This window comes from Ovis aries, chromosome 12, assembly GCF_016772045.2.
Source record: "Ovis aries strain OAR_USU_Benz2616 breed Rambouillet chromosome 12, ARS-UI_Ramb_v3.0, whole genome shotgun sequence".
NCBI classification, from domain to species: Eukaryota; Metazoa; Chordata; class Mammalia; order Artiodactyla; family Bovidae; genus Ovis; species Ovis aries.
This window is the reverse complement of record NC_056065.1, coordinates 26,758,169-26,777,596: the sequence shown is the minus strand read 5'-3', so window position 1 is coordinate 26,777,596 and position 19,428 is coordinate 26,758,169. Positions and strand designations below refer to the sequence as shown.

At 39.7% G+C, this 19,428-nt stretch overlaps 1 protein-coding gene across 3 annotated transcripts; it reads right to left on the bottom strand.

Annotated features, from left to right (window-relative positions):
* Positions 1 to 1,049: 1,049 nt before the first annotated feature.
* Positions 1,050 to 19,041, bottom strand: CNIH4 (cornichon family AMPA receptor auxiliary protein 4). 3 transcript variants are annotated; one of them, XM_042257126.2, is made up of 6 exons: positions 18,901 to 19,041; positions 15,461 to 15,529; positions 10,901 to 10,982; positions 10,449 to 10,561; positions 8,043 to 8,183; positions 4,527 to 4,720 (listed from the first exon to the last, which is right to left on the bottom strand). In XM_042257126.2, exons 4-6 carry the CDS (start codon positions 10,514 to 10,516, stop codon positions 4,693 to 4,695), a joined length of 237 nt encoding a protein of 78 aa, XP_042113060.1. In that variant the 5' UTR covers positions 10,517 to 10,561; positions 10,901 to 10,982; positions 15,461 to 15,529; positions 18,901 to 19,041; the 3' UTR covers positions 4,527 to 4,692. The 3 variants fall into 3 exon arrangements, with proteins under 3 accessions (XP_042113058.1, XP_042113060.1, XP_004013671.1); XM_042257124.1 differs by lacking the exons at positions 4,527 to 4,720; positions 10,901 to 10,982 and adding an exon at positions 1,050 to 1,742; XM_004013622.6 differs by lacking the exon at positions 10,901 to 10,982.
* Between the last annotated feature and the right edge of the window lie 387 nt (positions 19,042 to 19,428).

The following is a 19,428-nucleotide window of genomic DNA, read 5'->3' as shown; positions in this document are numbered from 1 at the left end:
GAGAGACTAAGATCAAGTGAAATGTACAGATCTTTGGTGGATCCTGATGTGAACAAATTATAAAACTTTAGCCAGTGGGGCAAACCAGAGCACCAATTGGCTATTTAGTACTAGTAGTTACCAACTTATGTATGATATTGGGACTGTGTGTGTGTGTTTTAAGAACCTTATATATGTAATGTCTGGTACTGGCTTCAAAATAGGTGAGGCAGGAAAGGTAGTAGGTTGTGGATAATGCCCTTACATTTGATTACTGTAGCTGGTAAAATAGAAAATTAGCAATTAACGTGGACTAGTCCTACTACTGTCTTCCCAAAAGTTAGTGTTTTATATAGACTTACACCAGAAGACTAGCCTTGCCCCGAAGGTCTCAGGGATTAGATGCAGTGGCAGCCAAACTTGCTTTTAACTGGGCTGTCGAGTTCAACCCTCACCTGGTTTGCATCCAGTCTGTGAAATAGGCTGCTGATAGATCAAGTGATGAGATCACTCTGGAACTTGATTTCCTGTTACATCCTCTCCTTCACAGTTATCAATTTGAATGAACTGAGCTGTGAAAACACAAGAAGGATGCAAGATCCTTCCTTGTTTAAGTGCCAGTCTCTGACCCTGAGAGTATATGGTACTTAAAATATCATATTTAAGATTAATTATATGTCCCCTGGGTCAGTAACAAAGTGGGGACTGATAAAACACAGGGTGTTTAAAAGTGAACCAAGAATACGAGAGATGGCTGGAGGGAGATGATGTAGTAGGGTGTAACTTGGCACCTTACTAGTCCTCTCAGCCTCTACACACAAGGTGCTCTGCTGGAGAACAGCAAATTCAGTTTTTGTTAAGCTGACTCACTTTTTGACTAGGCATTAATGTTGAATGGGAACTAATACAGATGAAACCAAGATTGCTCCGTAAATGGAAGCAACAAACCAGATACACAGCAGGGAAGACACAATCAAACCTCTGAACTCTCAGCTAGCTGATCTGGACTGCCCACCCACTCACTCTTCCTCACCCAGCTTCAGAGGGAAGCAATTGAAAGCAAAAACAGCTTTTATCAAAGAATTTATTCTGAAGAGAATTCGAGCTCAGTACCAACTTAGTGATCAATCCCTTTAACATCTATGTCCTAAAGGTAATTATTACTGTGGTTACCAAAATTCACAATGCTAATCCCTAAGGCTTTGAATGCCCCTCAGTCCTCAGACTATATTTAGAGCAAAACAGTTTGACTACTGTCTTAGAATTTTCATGGTAAATATGGCTTAAAACCAAAAGGCTTCACTGACAAGTTCTCACAAAGGCATAACAGCCCATTCTCTGAATGACCTTATCCACTGTAGTGTCACTACACCAAGACTATTTCAAGTTTTGTTACACTACATTGTAAAATAGTAAATTTGGCCTAAGTACATACATTCAGGTGGCACCAATCTAGATAATAAGCATAGAATTTCAGATGTCCCTTCTCTATCTTGCTGCCTGTTTCCATATATTAGAACACTTTTATTTACATTTGAGAATAATTATACCTAGTACATAATTATCACAATTACTAACAAAATATTACTTGTGAGTAAAGTTCACAAGTCTCAAGTGCACCAAATACAGCTGTTTCCTTTCCTAACCTAGCATGTCTTAGAACATTCCATGTCACTGCCTCGAAAACAGACGGTAGACTTTGATTATGTTGCTCCATTACTTCTGACTTCTCTGACGTAAAGGACATCAGTTAAGACTTCAAGCTGAAAGAGCAATAGAACAACACAATCAGATTTACTTGTTTTTTTTTTTTTTTTCTTGTAAGTAGTATCATCTTTAATTTGCATATGAAGAAACTGAGGCTTGAGAAGGTTAATAACTTTAACTGGAAGATGCAGGGCTTGAAAATCTGAACCCAGAACTACTTCCTAAGTCCATCCCCCTTCTTCTATGTCAGATTTATTTGTTCATTCAACAGTCAGTTACTGTTTCTGTGTGCAAGGCACTGTATTAGGTGCCAGGAGCAACAGGAAGAAGATACAAACATAAATAAGAATATACTGAACCCTCCACGAGTGTACAGTCTAGGAGGAGAGATGAATTGCATATAAATGACCATAATACCAGAGAGAAAGTGGTGAGAGCCACAGAAAACAAAGTTCCACTGGGGAGCTTTCTTATCTCTCAAAGTTCAGATGTGGGGAAGCAGATTTGGACAATCTTATTCCTTTGTCATCTGTGTGGCATGACAAGGTGGCTGTCAGGCTTTGAAAAACCAAGCTGTACCTTAGATCTTTCTTCCTCAGCTCTCTTAGCTGAGAGTCCCATGATCAGTAAGGGCACCTGCTACCACTGAAGGGAGGGAAGGAAAAGGACAGGACACACAGATAAAAGTATTTTGCACCCAGGAGCACGCCACTGCAGCCTTCACTGGCTGGGCCCTGGGTACTATCTTCACAGACAGACAGGGAAGAGGAATGATACCCGAGAGAGAACACTAACCAGCAGGATTCCAGATGCAGTCCCCAGGGCTCTGCTCTCTACCTCTAAGATGAAGTTAGACCAAAGGATTTCTAAGGGCCTCTGCAACTCTCCAATCAGATAAAAGCATAGAAAATTAATCTTTAGCATCTTAACCACAGCTCTTAAAAGTCACTGCTCTTTTCCTCTTTTCATCATTTGTAGAAGAGCCCCTAAAAAACAAAAAACTAGAGTCACCCTCTTTCCTGGCTTTGATACAGACAAGCAATAGAAGAAAGGTGGTTTTGCTTTTAACCACAGTTAATGTTTCAGAAGAGCTCCTGTCTTATAAACAAGGCAACTTTCTGATCTGCTCAGCCTCTGCTCTGTGCCCAATGACATGCAAACTGACAGCCAGATGCTCTCAACTACATGGAGTTTCTATTTTGGTTACTGGGAATGCTTGATATATTCAATACCTTGTAATACACTATAATGGAATAAAATAAAAATTGAATCACTATGCTATAAATATGAAACACAACATTGTGAATATTGGCATTTTTTAAAAAAGAATATTTGAATGAGAAGGTAAAAACATTTTGTTCAACAGTCCTTTGAAGTCCTTTGAGCTTCCTAAAGTAGCTTATTTATCTCTCAGTTCTAAGTTTTCCAACACCTTCACTGCTTTAAAACCTTGAGCAGAAGAACATTTAGAGGCACTGGAAGTTAGGGATACAGCCAGAGTCAGTGACAGCTTTTTTTAAACAAAGGAAGGTGCCTAAGATAGAAAAGGTAAGAGAGATGCAAACAAACTAACTTCTATGTTACAGCTCCTTGGCTCTTTCCCTGGAAAAAATACAAGATAACCCCAAGGAGCAAATTCTGAGACTTGCAAAACGAAAGAACCAAGTTTACTTTGCTACCATTTCACCCTTCCTTTCACGTGTGGCCAGGGCATACCACCATCCGCAAAATGTGGGACTGTCCATAAAGGGAGTTTTGCTTAGTGGCTCTCTGGCTTCTGCCAAGCCAAGGCCTAGTCCAAGGCTGAAAAGACATGCAACATTTGATGTTTGGTGACCACACAACTTATCTGGCTAGCCAATTCTGCCTCCACAGACTGAAGAATCTCTCTGGACTCTGTCATAAACCACAGCTGTTTCGCCTAAATACCAGCGCCTAGAGACATTAAAACACAAAGGAGAACCAAGAATAAAATGCTAGGTTCCCTTCACCTGGCCAACAGAACCTACGAAGCTACTTCTCTCAACAACTGCAAGAGCTGACAAATACTCCAAGGCACCGAGTGTGCTTAGATATTGCTATGTCCATGACATGGACAGTGGTCAGTGCAGCAGGACAGAAGTATCAGTCAGGCACCACGCAGACTGGCAGCAGATCAATTTCACTGACACTGAATGGCCAGCTACTCCTGCATCTAACCTGATGAGCATCTTCTACCAAATCACCTCTCCAAAACCACTGAAAGACAAATCAGAGAGATCAAATATAATTAGATCAATGAGGATACAAAACCAGGATCCAGCAAGAGCCAGTGAGAGTGTATGAGTTTGAGGGTGATTGTGGAGGCAGTGGCTTTTAAATGAAAGCTCTTGATAAAATTTGTTTTGGCTTATTTTCCTTTCTATAGGCAGGAATTACATTATACCTGTAATGGCTTATAAGGCTTCACAAATTCAGCAAAGAAATATATATTTTTTTGAAATGTCATTTTTATGTTAACATTCTTATGAAAAGATATTTGGCTTACAGTCCCATAAATCTGTAAACCATGTGAAATACAAGAAGCTGCCACAATATAGGCAAAAGGGTAGTTTAGTTTCTTTCTTCCTTTGCCCAGACTAACAGTATGGTTTTGTACTCTTGACCTGAAGAGCCACCTTGCTTATCTATTACACTTTCCATTTACAGCATGTTCTTGACTCTTTGGCATGCAAGGCTGGAATGAGTCCTCTTCCTACATACAAATAACTGTCTTCTATATACAGATGATGAAACACACCTTCACATGTTGGGGGTTCAGGCTAAAGTTGAGAACCAGAAAGCTACAAAAACTCAATTCATGTTTTTTAAATACTTTATATGGTAAAAATACAGCAAAAATATTTTTTGTTCAAAGAGGAAAAAATATACTGCTATGGTCACGGTTCTAAGGATGATTTAAGTAGTCTCTGGCTCCTCAACTGTGCACTGTAGTGTAGGCTGACTTCAACCACGGCTGCTCCAGCTTCAGTCATTTATCAAAGCTAAAATCATACTGTGGAGAGAAGAAATTCACGTTACTAATGTTTCCTTAGGAATGTTCCTACAGAGTCTGTTCTGTACAGACCTGCATCCCTAAGGCTCACCAGGTGACACTCATTTGGGCATAAAGCAATACCTAAAGGGAAGAAGATCTATACTGGGGCACCAAGAGGCTCTTATGTTTCAAGAAAGAAGGAAGGAAGCAAAGAAAGAAACCTGGGGTAGAGGCGAGGGTGGGGAGTATAACCTAAAACCAACGTTGGACTATAGTTGAGGAAAAACAGGCTATATCCAGGGAAGAAACTTTAATTCTCTATGGAGGTCTCTGCACATGTTGTTCCTACTCCTGGAACCCCTCCTCTCACACCCTACATTCCTCTCAGGCTGCATGACCCCTCGGCTTTGGCAGCTCCTCTGAGAAGCCAGCCTCTCAGCCACAGGCAGTGGCCAGGCCTCCCTCCAGAGCTCCTTGGCCCCTGCATGCCTCAGTTCCTGTCCACTTTCATTTTCCAGGTAACACCCACATACTGCCATCAACAGGGTCCCAACTTTGACACAGGGATTCTGTGCTGCTCCTTTGTATCAAATACAGTGTCTGACATGTGGTGATCACTCAATAAATACACCATTAAAACCATCACATTTAACAAGAGTAAGGAGACTATCATTTTTAACAGGAATCAGCCTTGCTCTGAGATCAAATGACTAAAAAACACAGAAATACCCTTACATTACTCTGCTAAAAGTGATTAGTTGTCCAAATTTAACAAAACTAAGAGTAAGCACTGCATAGCACAAATTAATGGCAGTAACTAATTTTTTTTAATGTGTTGTTTAGAGTTTACTAGAGGTCAGCAAAAAACAAAGCACTTTATATGCATTATCTCATTTAATCCGTATCATAATCCCATGAGGCAGACACTATTATCATCTCATTTTCAGATGAAGAAACTGAGGCACAGAGAGGGTAAGAAACTTGCCCCAGGTCATACCATGAGGAAGTAGTAGCTTCCACCAGATTAGTACCCAACAAACTCCAAAGGCATAGATTCCACAATCTCTAAAGAAGTTGGGCATTTTTTCCCTTTAATTCTATTTAACAAACCCCAAGTGTCTACAAGGCGCCGTGGTGCAACACACCATGCAAGTAGTGGCAGGTGGTCTAGAAGGAGCAGCATAAACCCCTACATTAGAAAGTGGTGATTCAGAATCACAAACACTTTTTAAAGATGACAACCAAAAGCTAAGAAAAAGTGTTACAAGGACATCTTCTGAGATTACTCTTCCATCCTGAATCCCTGGGCTACAGGGAAATGCCAAGGAATAAGGTAACAGCACCATGGCTAAAAATGGTAAGCTAAGAAGGGAAGGGGAAAGGAAGGGGAAAGAAAGAAAAAGGATGCATTCAGTGAGGAATGCAGCTCCTCAGTCAAACCAGTTTTATAGGTTGCCTATCTTTTATTTGGGCTTCCCTGGTGGCTCAGAGGATAAAGCGTCTGCCTGCAATGCAGGAGACCCGGGTTCGATCCCTGGGTTGGGAAGATCCCCTGGAGAAGGAAATGGCAACCCACTCCAGTATTCTTGCCTGGAGAATTCCATGGACAGGGGAGCCTGGCGGGCTACAGTCCACAGGGTCGCAAAGAGTAGGACACAACTGAGCTACTTTACTTACTATCTTTTATTTCATTGTAAAGGACCCTTCCTTAAACCTGCCCTCAACTGCTTTCTGATTCTTCCAGTCCCTAGTCTTCAGTCCATCTTCCCATCTCTTTAAATTCAATAGCTAAGAACTAAGAAAGTCTTGTCAATTTTAAAATCCTAAGACTTTTCTACTAAGCAAGATACTGTTCCCTAATCCTATGTTTACACCCGGAAGTGTAACTACACTGGCTTTGCCCCTAGATGTCTCCAGAAGCACGTGTTATCAAGACTCAGGAGGCATCCACTCTAGTTTACTCTCCAAAAGCATAAAACCTGGAGGGGAGAGGAGGATGAAGAAAGGATAACCACCTTGCTTTTTGCCTCTGACAAAAACAAGGGAACATATATGATGGTAATGATACCTTCATATGGTTTGACTTTAAAAGTAATAAAAATGAGAATAGGTGTATCATTGTATTCTTAATATTAAACTTCTTTGCTTTTTATTCTTTATGCTAGGATCTTTGCATCTTTAATGCTAGGATTAAAAATTAAACGCATTAGCAATAAGATAGAGTATGAGAACCAGAAACTAATACTACTGTGCTTTTTTGGTCCTATTTTTTAAAATATAGGAAAGCAAATAAATAGTAAAAAGGAAACCATCTAAACTCTAATTTCAACCTAATTTATGCTAGTGGGTGGAATCAGCACAGCGAAAGAATTTTAGGAAGCCTGCTTTTTCAGGCAGAGGCTAAAATGGCTCTGACCTTCTAAGCTATTTCAGAAAAAAATAGCAATTTTTAGAAATTCTTATCTATGTACAATTTCTAATTATTAGGGCTGTTTTGAGTGACAGGAGTTTAATTCAGTACAAGTTTTTTCCTACTAGTCTTATGCCCATGTGAAAATTAAAATTTACCTCAGGAAAACAAATATGATATAATTACGCTTGGATACAAAAGTTAAGCCTTGACTTCTAGCCTTTTAAAGGCTTAATTAAATCATACACACACATGACAATTTTTTTCTATTCTTTGGTCTATCCTATGGGTCTATAATGAGTAAGGAAAGAAGTGGCACGTTATCTCTAAAACTTCAGGTAATAAATTTAATTTTAAAGCAGGATAGCATAAGGCTTGCAGTGTCTGACAGCTAATCCTTCATATTAATCCTTACTTCCAATCTAACTGGAAGACTGATGCAATCTTACCAGAACAGACCACTTGCATCTTGGAGAGAAGGCCATCACACCTAACTAAATTCCCTAACACCAAGAAAGAGCAGCCCAGGATGGATAAAAGCTGTTGAGAACTGCCATCAGTGGTCTGACTCCCAGAAGACCCAAGAGGGGGAAAGTCTGTGGGAGGACATCTAGAAATGCTTAAAACAGGCAGTAAGACCTCATAACTGGACACTAGGGCAGGGGAAGAAGAGCAAAGACAGTTTTAAGTGTGTGGACAGCCTCCACAGCTAAGGAGTAACTAATAACATGGAGTAAGTCTACTGCAGGTCAGACAGGATACGGATTCAATGACATGACATAAAAAAAAAAATCTATGTAAGTCATAAAAAATTCACATAACTCCCAAAAGTTCTACAATGCCCAAATAAAATCTCACAGAATAGTAGTATCTCACCCATCAAAAGCAGGCATGGCATCCGGCGAAATGCCAAGAGGACTGTAAACTCACCTGTAAAGATACATGAAGAAACAGAGCAGGTGGAAACCAAGTTTGATCATGGCTTCTTTCATGTGTGACTTCAGCTGCCCTCGGTTGTGTATTTCTGTTGGATCAAATACTCCCATGTTACCACTCGGCACCATAATGTACCTGATAAATTAAAGGATGTACATACATTAGAAAGAAAATCAAACCATCAGCATAAACACGGAAAAATAAGTAACCAGTAATAATCAAACTTTAAAAAGGAATCAGTCATAGTTATATTCAGACCATATATTGACAGGGTATTATAATGATATCACCACAGGTCATGACTTAAGTTTTTCTCTGAAAGATACAATACCATTAATTTCTGGTATAATTTCTGCCCTCTGAAACAAATCCACTAATATTCTAGAGAAGGATATTTTATGTACTGCTGAGTCACTTCAGTCATGTCTGACTCTGTGCGACCCCTGAGACAGCAGCCCATCAGGCTCCCCCATCCCTGGGATTCTCCAGGCCAGAATACTGGAGTGGGCTGCCATTTCCTTCTCCAATGCACGAAAGTGAAAAGTGAAAGTGAAGTCGCTCAGTCGTGTCCGACTCCTAGTGACCCCATTGATCGCAGACCACCAGGCTCCTCCGTCCATGGGATTTTCCAGGCAAGACTACTGGAGTGGGGTGCCATTGCCTTCTCCCATTTTATGTACTAAGACCCTTTTACTCATTTTTTGTAGAAAACTACTGAATCAGTAATATTTATAGCCATCTTCCTTGAGACAAGTGAAAGGAGCCGCAAAGACCAAATCAACTTGATCAAGTTCTTAGAAACTTCATCTACAAAGTTCTAAATTAATGCAATTCCCTTCACCTTCACAATGTGTTTGTAAGAAGAGTAGTGTCAAACATTATTCCCATTTCACAGATGACACTGAAAAGAGAGATTCTACATCCAGAATGCATCCTAAGCTGCTTCAGTCATGACCGACTCTTTGTGACCCTATGGACTAGCCCATCAGGCTCCTCTATCCATGGGATTCTTCAGGTAAGAATGCTACAGTGGGTTGCCATTTCCTACTCCAGGGAATTTTTCTGACCCAGGGATAGAACCCACATTTCTTACATCTTCTGCACAGGCAGATTCTTTACCACTAGTGCTACCTGGGAAACCCAGAATACAACACTCATATGTGATGCTGCTGCTGATCAACAGATGTGTCTCAATCTGCATGGTAAATAAACAGTACTTACCTTGAAAGACCAATTTCAAGGAGACAGAAATGATTTAGAATAAATGCTACTGTGGTAAAATAAAACTCTTCTTCAATGAAGACTATAAATGGATAGTTCAGACACAAATGCAGTGCCTAACTTTACATGACTCTTAAAAATTTTATTTAGATTTAATTTACATCTAAATATTAAATTATACTGTTTTGACAGATAAGAACTGTACTTTTTATAGTGATGGAGGTATGACCACGCTGTGGGGAGGAGAATAGGGCTACAAAGTTGTTGCAGAAGATAAAGGGCATGGAAAGCACACACCTAGTCCCCAAACCAGACTGATTCAATTCAGTGTTCCCACAGACTCAGACTCAAACGTAAAGCATCTTGAAGACACTGCATTTAACATACTGTGACGTCTATGGGGCTCCTGATAACATATAACATTTCATATTTATGGAATACCACTGTGTACACAGCATTACAAAAGATAATCTTCCTCAATGATTCCTTTTACAAGTACGAAAACGGGGTAATTTTGAGAGCATCGGTGAGTTTAAGCACCTGCGCCTCAGCACTCACACTGTACCGTCTGCACGACATGCACGTCCTAGCCCAGCACTGTTCATGACCTCTGCCTTCTCTCGCGTCCAAGCTTCTTCTAGTCCAGCCTTGGGTTTCTCACCATTAGGTTTCTCAGTTATGGCTTCTGAGAAATGCAATGGCTCTCTGAGGTCCACAAATCTTAAATTCTCCCTCAAATCCTAGTAGCCCACATGAATATCTGGATAACATTTTTACATTATCTAACATGCAAGATTTAAAACGAAATTTTCTTCAGAGCATTTCATGTACTATAATTAAAAACTGCAGATATAAATAATAAAGACCTTATATTATATTCTCAGGTTTTTGATTATTCATAAAGAAAAAAGGTAGATAAGGAAAAAACAACTCACTGTCTTTAGACAGTGCAACATTAAATATTTTTTTAACTTACACATGTAAATTTGTGTTTTTACTACAAGACTGAGCCATGCAAATTGCTACTTGCCCAATATACCAAAGTGAATAAAAGTGTGTGCTGATTTAATGATGCATTCTGCTATCATTTATGACTAGCATATGTTTTACTGGAGGAAAAAAAGCTGTCAAATCTTAAATTTTTTTCTCTAAACAAAACAATAAATAGAAAGTACTCACCGATATATATTCCAGGTGGCAACAGGCAAGTTGAGAAGGAAGATGAACCAGTGCAATGAAATGAGCATTAGTACAGTGACGAGAGTATGGCCAACCAATTCTGGAACTACCCACTGCAAGGGAAGAACACAGTTATCACATCTCACGCTGTGTTCTTCCTAAATAATGTACATGTTACTTAAAGCTAAATCAAAGGAGTACAGAAATCTTCCAAGCTAGTATTTCAAGATTATTTTTAGACTCAGATGTCCCAGATTTGCATACTGCTATCACTGCTTAACCCCCTGCAAATATATCAGGACACAGCTGAAAAATAATGCACTTAAACTTTAATTACATTTTATCCTAAGCATAGGTTCAGATTCACTCACTAAGCAGGTATGAATGACAACTAGAGAAAAAACAGAATATTATTTACTCTCTATTCCAATATCTGTGCTAAAATCTCTTACTCTAATTTGGGATGGTTTATATCCGCACTCATGCTGCCTTCAAGTCAGAATATCTATCCATACATTTCCAAGCTCCAGAACCCTGGGGAAAATAATCTCACATTTACGAAAAAAAAAAAAAAAAAAGGTACTTTAACAGCTTACAATATCAGCTCAAAGTTGAACAAATATGATAAAGGACCAGGATAAAAGAATCCCAGACTACTGCTTTTATAGCACCCAATGCCCTTATCTATGCTCTTTATTGTGTAATATTCTAGTTTTCATGTATCAAGAGCTACTGTGGCAGGCTCTCAATTCACCAATAGTCTTCCTCTCCTATGAGCAGAATATGGTTTTTTGGTTGTTTTTTTTAAGACTTCTTTTAATGGAAGTTAACACCTAGTATTTATGGAGCCAGAAACTGGCACTCCCAACTTGCAGAAAGGAGGAAAATAAAACTCAAGACAGATTAAGTAACTTGCCCAAGGTCACAAGACTACATAGTGTCCGGGCAATCAATATAACTGAAGCTCAGACTCACTGGCCCCAGGTCTCCTGCATTTAGATTTTAGATACATTTGGGGGTGGGGGTTGGGGGCCCACTGCTGGGAGGCTTGTGGAATCTTAGTTGTGCAACCAGGGATTAAACTCTCACCTTCGCAGTGAAAAGTGCAGAGTCCTAACCACTGGACCACCAGGAAATTTATTCCCTCAGTTTTTCTTGGCTACTTTTTTTTTTTTTTTTTTTAATAAACAAAGAAGGGATTTTCTGGGCCTTAAACCTAATTTGCAATCAACAAGGACATTTTTAATATGTAAATTATTTTTAAAGTGTAACTAATTTAACATAATGCTATAATGGCAACCAACTCCAGTGTTCTTGCCTGGAGAATTCCATGGACAGAAGAGCCGGGAGAACTACAGTCCATGGGTCTCAAAGAGTGGAACACAACTGAGCTACTAACACATACACACAGTATGTGTAACCTGCAGAGTCAAATAAACCTGGAGTAAAACCCATGCTCTATCCTATTTATTAGCTGTGCAATTTTAGGAAGTTATCTACCCTCTCTAAATCATGATTTCCTCATCTGTAAAATGGAGATAATAATACTTACACCTCAAGAGGTTGTTATTGAGAATTAGAGCAAATAACATACATAAGCCACATGCAAAGTAAACACTCAATAAATGTTAGCTGATGTTACTACTACTACTCCCCTCCATGTTATCAGACCCAGGCAGCAGTAGCTTTCAAACTGAACTTCTTACTATGGGCTGCACTTTGTTTTACATAAACACAAACCTAAAACAAAAGTTTCAGGAAGTGACACGTGACCTTATTATACTTGTATATTGGTTTACTGACTTTCAACCAAGGCCTCTGTTCTCTTCCCTCATTAACAATGTGTTCTCTACCTCACTTGTTCTCATATTGCTAGCTCAAGACTTGTTATCACCCAGGCAAGAGTTTGGAGGATCCTTCTCTGGAGTGCCTTAATGGCACAAGAGAAAACACCTACAAAAACTGCCATTTCAGGTACCTCCAAAAAAGGCAGAAACCAATCATCCTCAGTGAAGTCCACCTATCAGTCAATAGCCTGGACCACCCAAAGAGCTTCCAATGAGTATTTCAGTGTTTGACCATAAAGTATGACCAGACAGCCACATATCAGAAGTTGAGGAAAGCCCTCAGTACGAAATAAGGGGGAAAGAGAAAGGAACTTGGAAAAAACAGATATAATGTAGGCAGTAGAAGGGAATTTCAAAAACTACTATAATCAATATCCCAGAGAGATAAAGAGTCAAGTATGAACCAAGGGAACAAAAAGCTCTTAGAAATTAAAAGTTCAACATAAACTATATACAAACTAGAAAATTCAGAAGATAAAACAGCAAATTTTACAAGAAAGTAGGAAAAAAAAAAATTAAGGGACAAGAATAAGAAAAAAGAATTGGCAGATCAACCCAGCAGATAAACATCAGGCAAATCCAAGTTGCTAAAAGAGAAGAGAGAAAATAGAGGGGGAAGACATCATCAGAGAAAGAAGAAAGTTTACCAGACTGAAGGAACCTCTCAGAAGCCTGCAAAATTCCAAAACACCGAGGATTACCATAAATAAATAACACCAAGGATAGAGAAAAGATTCCAAAGCTTCTGGAAAGGGTGGAGATGGGGGTGGGGGGAAAGGGGAGAGAGAGATCCCATCCAAAGGACAAGAAATCAAAATGTACCAGATTTCCCAACTTCATCAACACTGGAAGTTAAAAGACATTGATCAAGCAAACTCGGAAAAAAAAAGAAGTCTTTTCTAACCTAGAATTCTATACTCAGAGAAACTGTCAATCAAAGGAAAGGATTAGACATTTTCAAACATGCAAGGTCTCGAAAAACTTAATTCCCATGTCCCGAATCTCAAGAAGCTACTCCAGCAAAATGAGGTAGTAAGCCAAGAGAAAAGTAGACATGATTTCCAAGAATCAGGAGATCCAACCAGGAGTCCCAAGATGGAAGCTGTGAAAAGGTCTAAGAGCAACCGCTCCAGACTATAGCAAGAGGATGGAGGTCTTGAGGAGAAATATCACCTGGAAAAAAACAACTGATAGATTATTTTATGTTTGAGCCATGTAGGAAATAGTACTGAAAGACTTTAAAGATGTTATCTGAAAAGAAAAGCTATCCAAAAAAAAAAAAAAATTAGAAAAACATGATCACTGTCTGCCATAAGGCTCAGCAATAAAAAACATTATAATAGTACATCATGATGTAAACATTAAATATGAACTTACCTGCAAACAAAAACAGAAAAACAGGAGTGACGTTCAGAAGTTGGTACCTAAGAACAAAATCTACCATACTGACTCAGAAGTCGATAGATAATGTGTAAAACTGATAAATCAAAAAGTAGTGGGAGTTCCCTGGCAGCCTAGTGGTTAGGATTCTAGGCTTTCACTGCCTAGGTTCAATTCCTGGTAGGGGAACTGAGATCCTGCAACCCATGCAGTAGAGTAAAAAGAAAAAAGAAAGAAAGAAATAGCATTGTAAGCACATAGAGAAATATGGATGTAAGTATCAGAAAAAAATTAACAGTTCAAGGGTTGAAATCAGTGGCCCCTCAGAAGCAAGACAGATATGATTTTAAAGGGTCAGGAAGGGTCTGCTGTTTTCACTGTGAGCTTTCTAATACTCTAACTTTAGTTGTGTGCAAGTATAACTTTCACAAAAACAAACATTAAAAAAAAAACTACTTAACTTCAAATTGAAGGAGTTACTTTCTCAATAGAAGAACCCAGGTAATCTTTTCTTTGTATTTAAATTTTTATTTTTGTAAAAGAAAGCCCACAAAATATCCACCAAAAATACTGAGTAAGCAAGAAATATGAAACACACATACACATATACATATATGAGATGGATTTATCTCTCAGTAAAAAATTATTGTTCTAAAGATGAGAAGGCCTATTCAACCATACTTCAATTTTTTAAAAAGGGGGAAGACCCTGCCTGGCACACTGGAGGACTTTAACTTTTTTTAATTAATTTAAATTTAAATTCTAAAAGAATTAAAAATAAAGATGAGGAGGCCTGAAACTAATGAATGTTATATTTCAATTATATCTTGAGGAAAAACAAGAACTCTGAAAGCATACCAGATAAACAAAATCTTTTTTTTCTTTAAAATCTTTTATTTAAATCTATCATTGTATTAAAACATGTTCTGGAAAATTGGAAGGAAAAAAGGAAGGGGAGGAGAGGAGAGGAGAGGAGGAATATAGTTTGCCAGAAATTGTAACTTTTCAAGTACAACTCTATTTCCCTCCTGGGTCAGAGGAACCAAGTAGACTGAAGATGTGAAAAGACCCATGAGAATTTTAGGTCAAGCCAAAACGTGTTTCTCAGTATTATATTTTTTTTTTTCAGCATTGTATTTTTATATATACAATAAAAATATTTTATTGTATATATAAACATGTTATGAAGTTGTTCTTTGGCCTCACTGCACAGCACAGAGTCTTAACCACTGGACCGCCAGGGAAGTTCCCTTTACATGAACTTTTATATCCAAAAAACTTTTGCCTACTCATCTCATAAAATGAATCAGGACCAACTGGTTTCCTCATACTTAGAGAAGCTGGAAAATTCAAAGTTTTATTGCCAATATAAAATTTTGGTTATATACTAAAGATAAAACGGTCTGAAAACAAATTAACTAATTCAATTTCTCATCAAGCCACAAAAGAAGGTCATCTTTCATTTAACAAAAGACAGACTGAGCTCTTTCCCCTGAGCAGGAAGGAGGGGGTTTGCACACAGAAGACAAAAACAATTACCCGATAATGAACCTTTACTAGTCTGAGTAATGGACAAAGGGGACAAGGAAAAAGAGTGAAGAAACAAAATTTCAAGTTAAGTCTTCTGGTATGCTTTCATGATTTAAAAATATTCCAAAGCACAGGAGCTCCACCAACATCTCAGTGTATACCAAATACACATATGCTGACTATGTATAATAATCTCTAGTACAGAAAATGGAGAACTGTCTTCAAGGCCGAAAAACGAGGAAAGAAACGTCTTACCTTGTTTAATTTTGAACAACATGATCTAGCATTAATGTAATCACATTCTAAATCAGACAATGTAATTATCTGATGATCAAGATAAGGAATTATTAGATTTCTTTTATAATAACTATTCAAGTTTCAGAAAGCAACCCCTGTTGCAAGGCAGATTTAGATTTGACTTGAAAAGATTTAAGTTCTTTCCTTAAAGCTCATTTATTAGACACCTAAATTTTCTCATTTATGTTCTTTCAACAAGTTATTTTCACAATATAATCCTCTTATTTTGTGCAATTCTAATGTGACCCATATCAGAACATTCCATCAGGATTCCTCAAGTGTTGAACAGTGGCTACAAGAAATGGAAAATATGACCCATATAAACAGTTTAAATGTTATAAACCTTAATTCCCAATAGTAGAAAAAGTGTTTATTTATGATATATCCATAAAATATCTGAAAACTAAGATATAAAAAAACAGGACACAAAACTATAAACTCAGCATGGTCGTAAGTTAGCAGTGTTTATGCTTTGAAAGTTGGAATACAGATAGTTTGTTTTCCCAATACTTTTCCCTATTACCAAACTTTCCACAGTAAACATATATTACACTGGACTTACCGAAAAAATGGGTCTTAACACAAAATATGAACACACAAATAAAAATCTGAGGGACAGACAGACAAAAAAGGAAAAGTCTCCCACTGAATGTGTGTATTTAAAATGCTCCCACAGCCTCCGCACAATAGTTGGGAGAAAAATGAGAAAGAAATGGCAAAATGTTCAAAATCACTGAAATAATAGAAACATGGGATTTATTACACTACTCTACTTTTATGTTTGAAAGTGTCCAATAAAATAGGTAAAAAGAAATGCTCTCAAGTAAATTCTATACATTTCCATATGCATAGTCCCCCCTATTACCTCAACACAGCTAAAATCAAAATCATCACTTTCTCCCCAAACTGTTCCACCTCCAATTTGTTTTACTTCTCTCAATGACATAAGCATTATTTGTCCAGGCTCAAAATATGGAAAGCTGTTTCTGGATTGTTTCATTATCTCAGATTCAACTGTTACCAGCTTCTGTCAATCATTTCTTTCTTATGCCACTCACATTAATCCCTTTCACCTGCCCACAATTAGCACCCCACTCCAGATCCAAATGAACCCATTCTCCAGTGGTTTCTTACCTTCCAGTCTTTCCTGTTTCCAACCTACTCTGCAGACTTATCTTCATGACACACCACTTTGTTTATGTCAAAAATTGTCAATGGCTCACTATTGCCTAGAGGATAAAAGTGAAGGCCCTTCTCCTTAAACCCTCCAAAACTGAATCTAATCTAGCCTTTCCAAACCTGACCTTCGGCTGCCACCAAAAATCAACTTTTTGCTGCAGATGGCCTATTCCTCCATCACCCAGAAATGTCATGAACACATCTGTCTCTACACCTTTACTCTCGACAGTCTAATTCTGAATATCCACCCCTTGCCTTCTCTGCATGTTTTCTTCTAGGTTCAAAGTCCAGGAAAACTCTTATTCCTGCAAAATGTATACTCTGGTGATTTTCTACCTCTCGGCTCTAGTATTAAGCTTGTACAACTATTCAAAAATACAATATGCTGAATTTCATCAAAACACATCCTGAATGTACCTTAATGTTTAAGTCTAAAACTCCACCTAATATGTTTCTATATACATAAATTTGTGTAAGCCAAGGCTTTTTTTTTTTTTTTTTGGTTATGCTGCCTGGCTTGCAGAATCAGGGATGGAACCCAAAGTGAGAGCACTAAGTTCTAACCACTGAACGTCCAGGGAATTCCCTAGACAAGGTTATTTTATAAAGTATCAAGACTAGTTTTCCAAACTGCAATAAAAGAAATCCAAGTTTCATTCCTCTGAACTTAAGCTCCAGTTTCTTATGCCACGGGAGAGATAGATCACCAAAAACTTCCTAAGGGATGCTGCACTTTCAAGTTCCCCAAGCCTAATAAAAGTCAGGGTTCTCCTCATCAGAAATCATCAGTGAAAGCAAACACTGCTGTTCAGTGAGGGGTGAGGTGTGAAGGCAGAGCAACATTTACTAAGCATTGGCTATGGGGCACGCATTGTGCTGCTAGATGCTGAGCACACCTCTACAGTGCACACAACTATCTATCTAGAAAGTAAACATTTCCCATTTAAAAAACAACAACTGAGGCTTAGAGAGGTGAAACAATGTGCATAGCAAATAACTAGCTAAGCAAGGAGTCTTGATTCCAGGATTTGCCTTATCCCACTTCGACAGGTTGCCAGTCCATAATAAATTATAAAGCCACACTGAAAAATACTCTGTACAACCATCCTAATGCCAGAATGCTCTGGCAAACAAAACAGTTTAATTCTGCCAGAAAGAGACGCATATAATCTCCAAGGGGAAAAAATAAAATGGAGAGTTGCTCATGCTTTTCCTTAGTTTACATTTAATTACTTAAAATTTGATTGTGCATTACATCACTGGGTGACAACTAAGACTAGAAGCTTCCTCAAGAGCAAAGTGGTAGCCCCACACGCCTTCTGGAGTTCAACGACCATTAATGCCTGGAAAATATAGTTTGAATACTGTAGCGCGAACGGCTATACAAAATACGGAAGTTTTAAACATGCATCGACAGAGAAAACTAAAAGTTGAGAAATGACGGAGAATTAAATTACGTGTACAGATACTAAAATTTACAGATATGTAACCAACAGGGGCAACGAAATAATCAGCTGTAGCTGGTTTTTTAAAACAAACCGTTCCCAGCACTCCCTACAAAAGCGCATCGTGAAAGAAAACACTTCACTCGCTTTTGAAATGAGTCAACTTGGGGATGTGAAAGACTCCCTACAAGTTCCAACACCCGCGAGAACAAAGGGGCAGGCAGCGGGGGAGTTGCCCAAAGAATGACAAGAGGCGCCAAATCGTCTCCGCCTGGCTCAGCGCGGGACCGTCCACGAGAGACCGCCCCCGGGACGTGGGCCCTCGCTCTCCGGACCCCGAGCATCAGGCGAAAGGCCCGGGCCCAGGGCAGCTGCAAGACAAACCGTGATCCTTCTCTCTCGGGGGCTAAAAAAGAAGTAAACCTCGACCCTCTCCCCCGAGGGCCACAAGGAAAAGCCAAGTGCCAGTGCTGGCGCATGGCAGAGCGGGTCCGGGCGTCGCGGGAGGCAGAAGCAGTGGGCAGGCCGGGCCCGGGCGCTTCGAGAGTAAGGCTGGCTCGGACCCCCAGGTGAGGGGCGGAGTTGGGCCACCGGGGCCCTCCTCCAGCCCGGGCTCGCCTCCAGCCGTGCCAGCACCCAGGGTACCCGCGCCCGACGCTGGCCACCTCCCTCGTTCCCTCGACCCTGCCCTGGCCCCCACACGGGCCCAGCCCCGGCCCGGTCCCTCGGACGGAGGGCCCCAGGCCGGCCTCCGCCCGTCTCAGGCAAGGATACGAAGTACACAGAAAGGAAGATGAGCGCGCAACAGTCGAGGAGAGAGAAGATGAACACCACCGCCTCCATCCTCCTTCGCCGCCGCCGCCGCCGCCGCAGCCACCGCTGCAGCGCCGCTTCTTCCGTCAAACCGGTTCAAGTGACCCGACCAGCCCCGCCCCGCCCCGCCTCCTGATAGTCTTTGCCCTGGTTTGTCGGGGCGTGTAGTCCGCGCCTATAGGACTCGGCATGCCGGGAGTTGTAGTCCATTTAAAAAAAACTTTACCTCCCTAAATCTGATGCATGCTGGGAAATGTGGTTCAGTAGTACGAATACCTATCAAAGCGGTGGACCTGGTCTCTGTCCTAAATCTGATTATTTCCAGAGATGTGACAAGCAATTAGTCAACAAGTGTTTACTGATCGCTTGTAATCTGAATATCCAGTAGAACTTCTTTGCCATGTGCTAAATTCTTTAGATTCTGCACTGGACCCACCGGACCCCCTCACTTGGGAATGGTAAGAGACTTTCATCTCAAAGTACATGTCT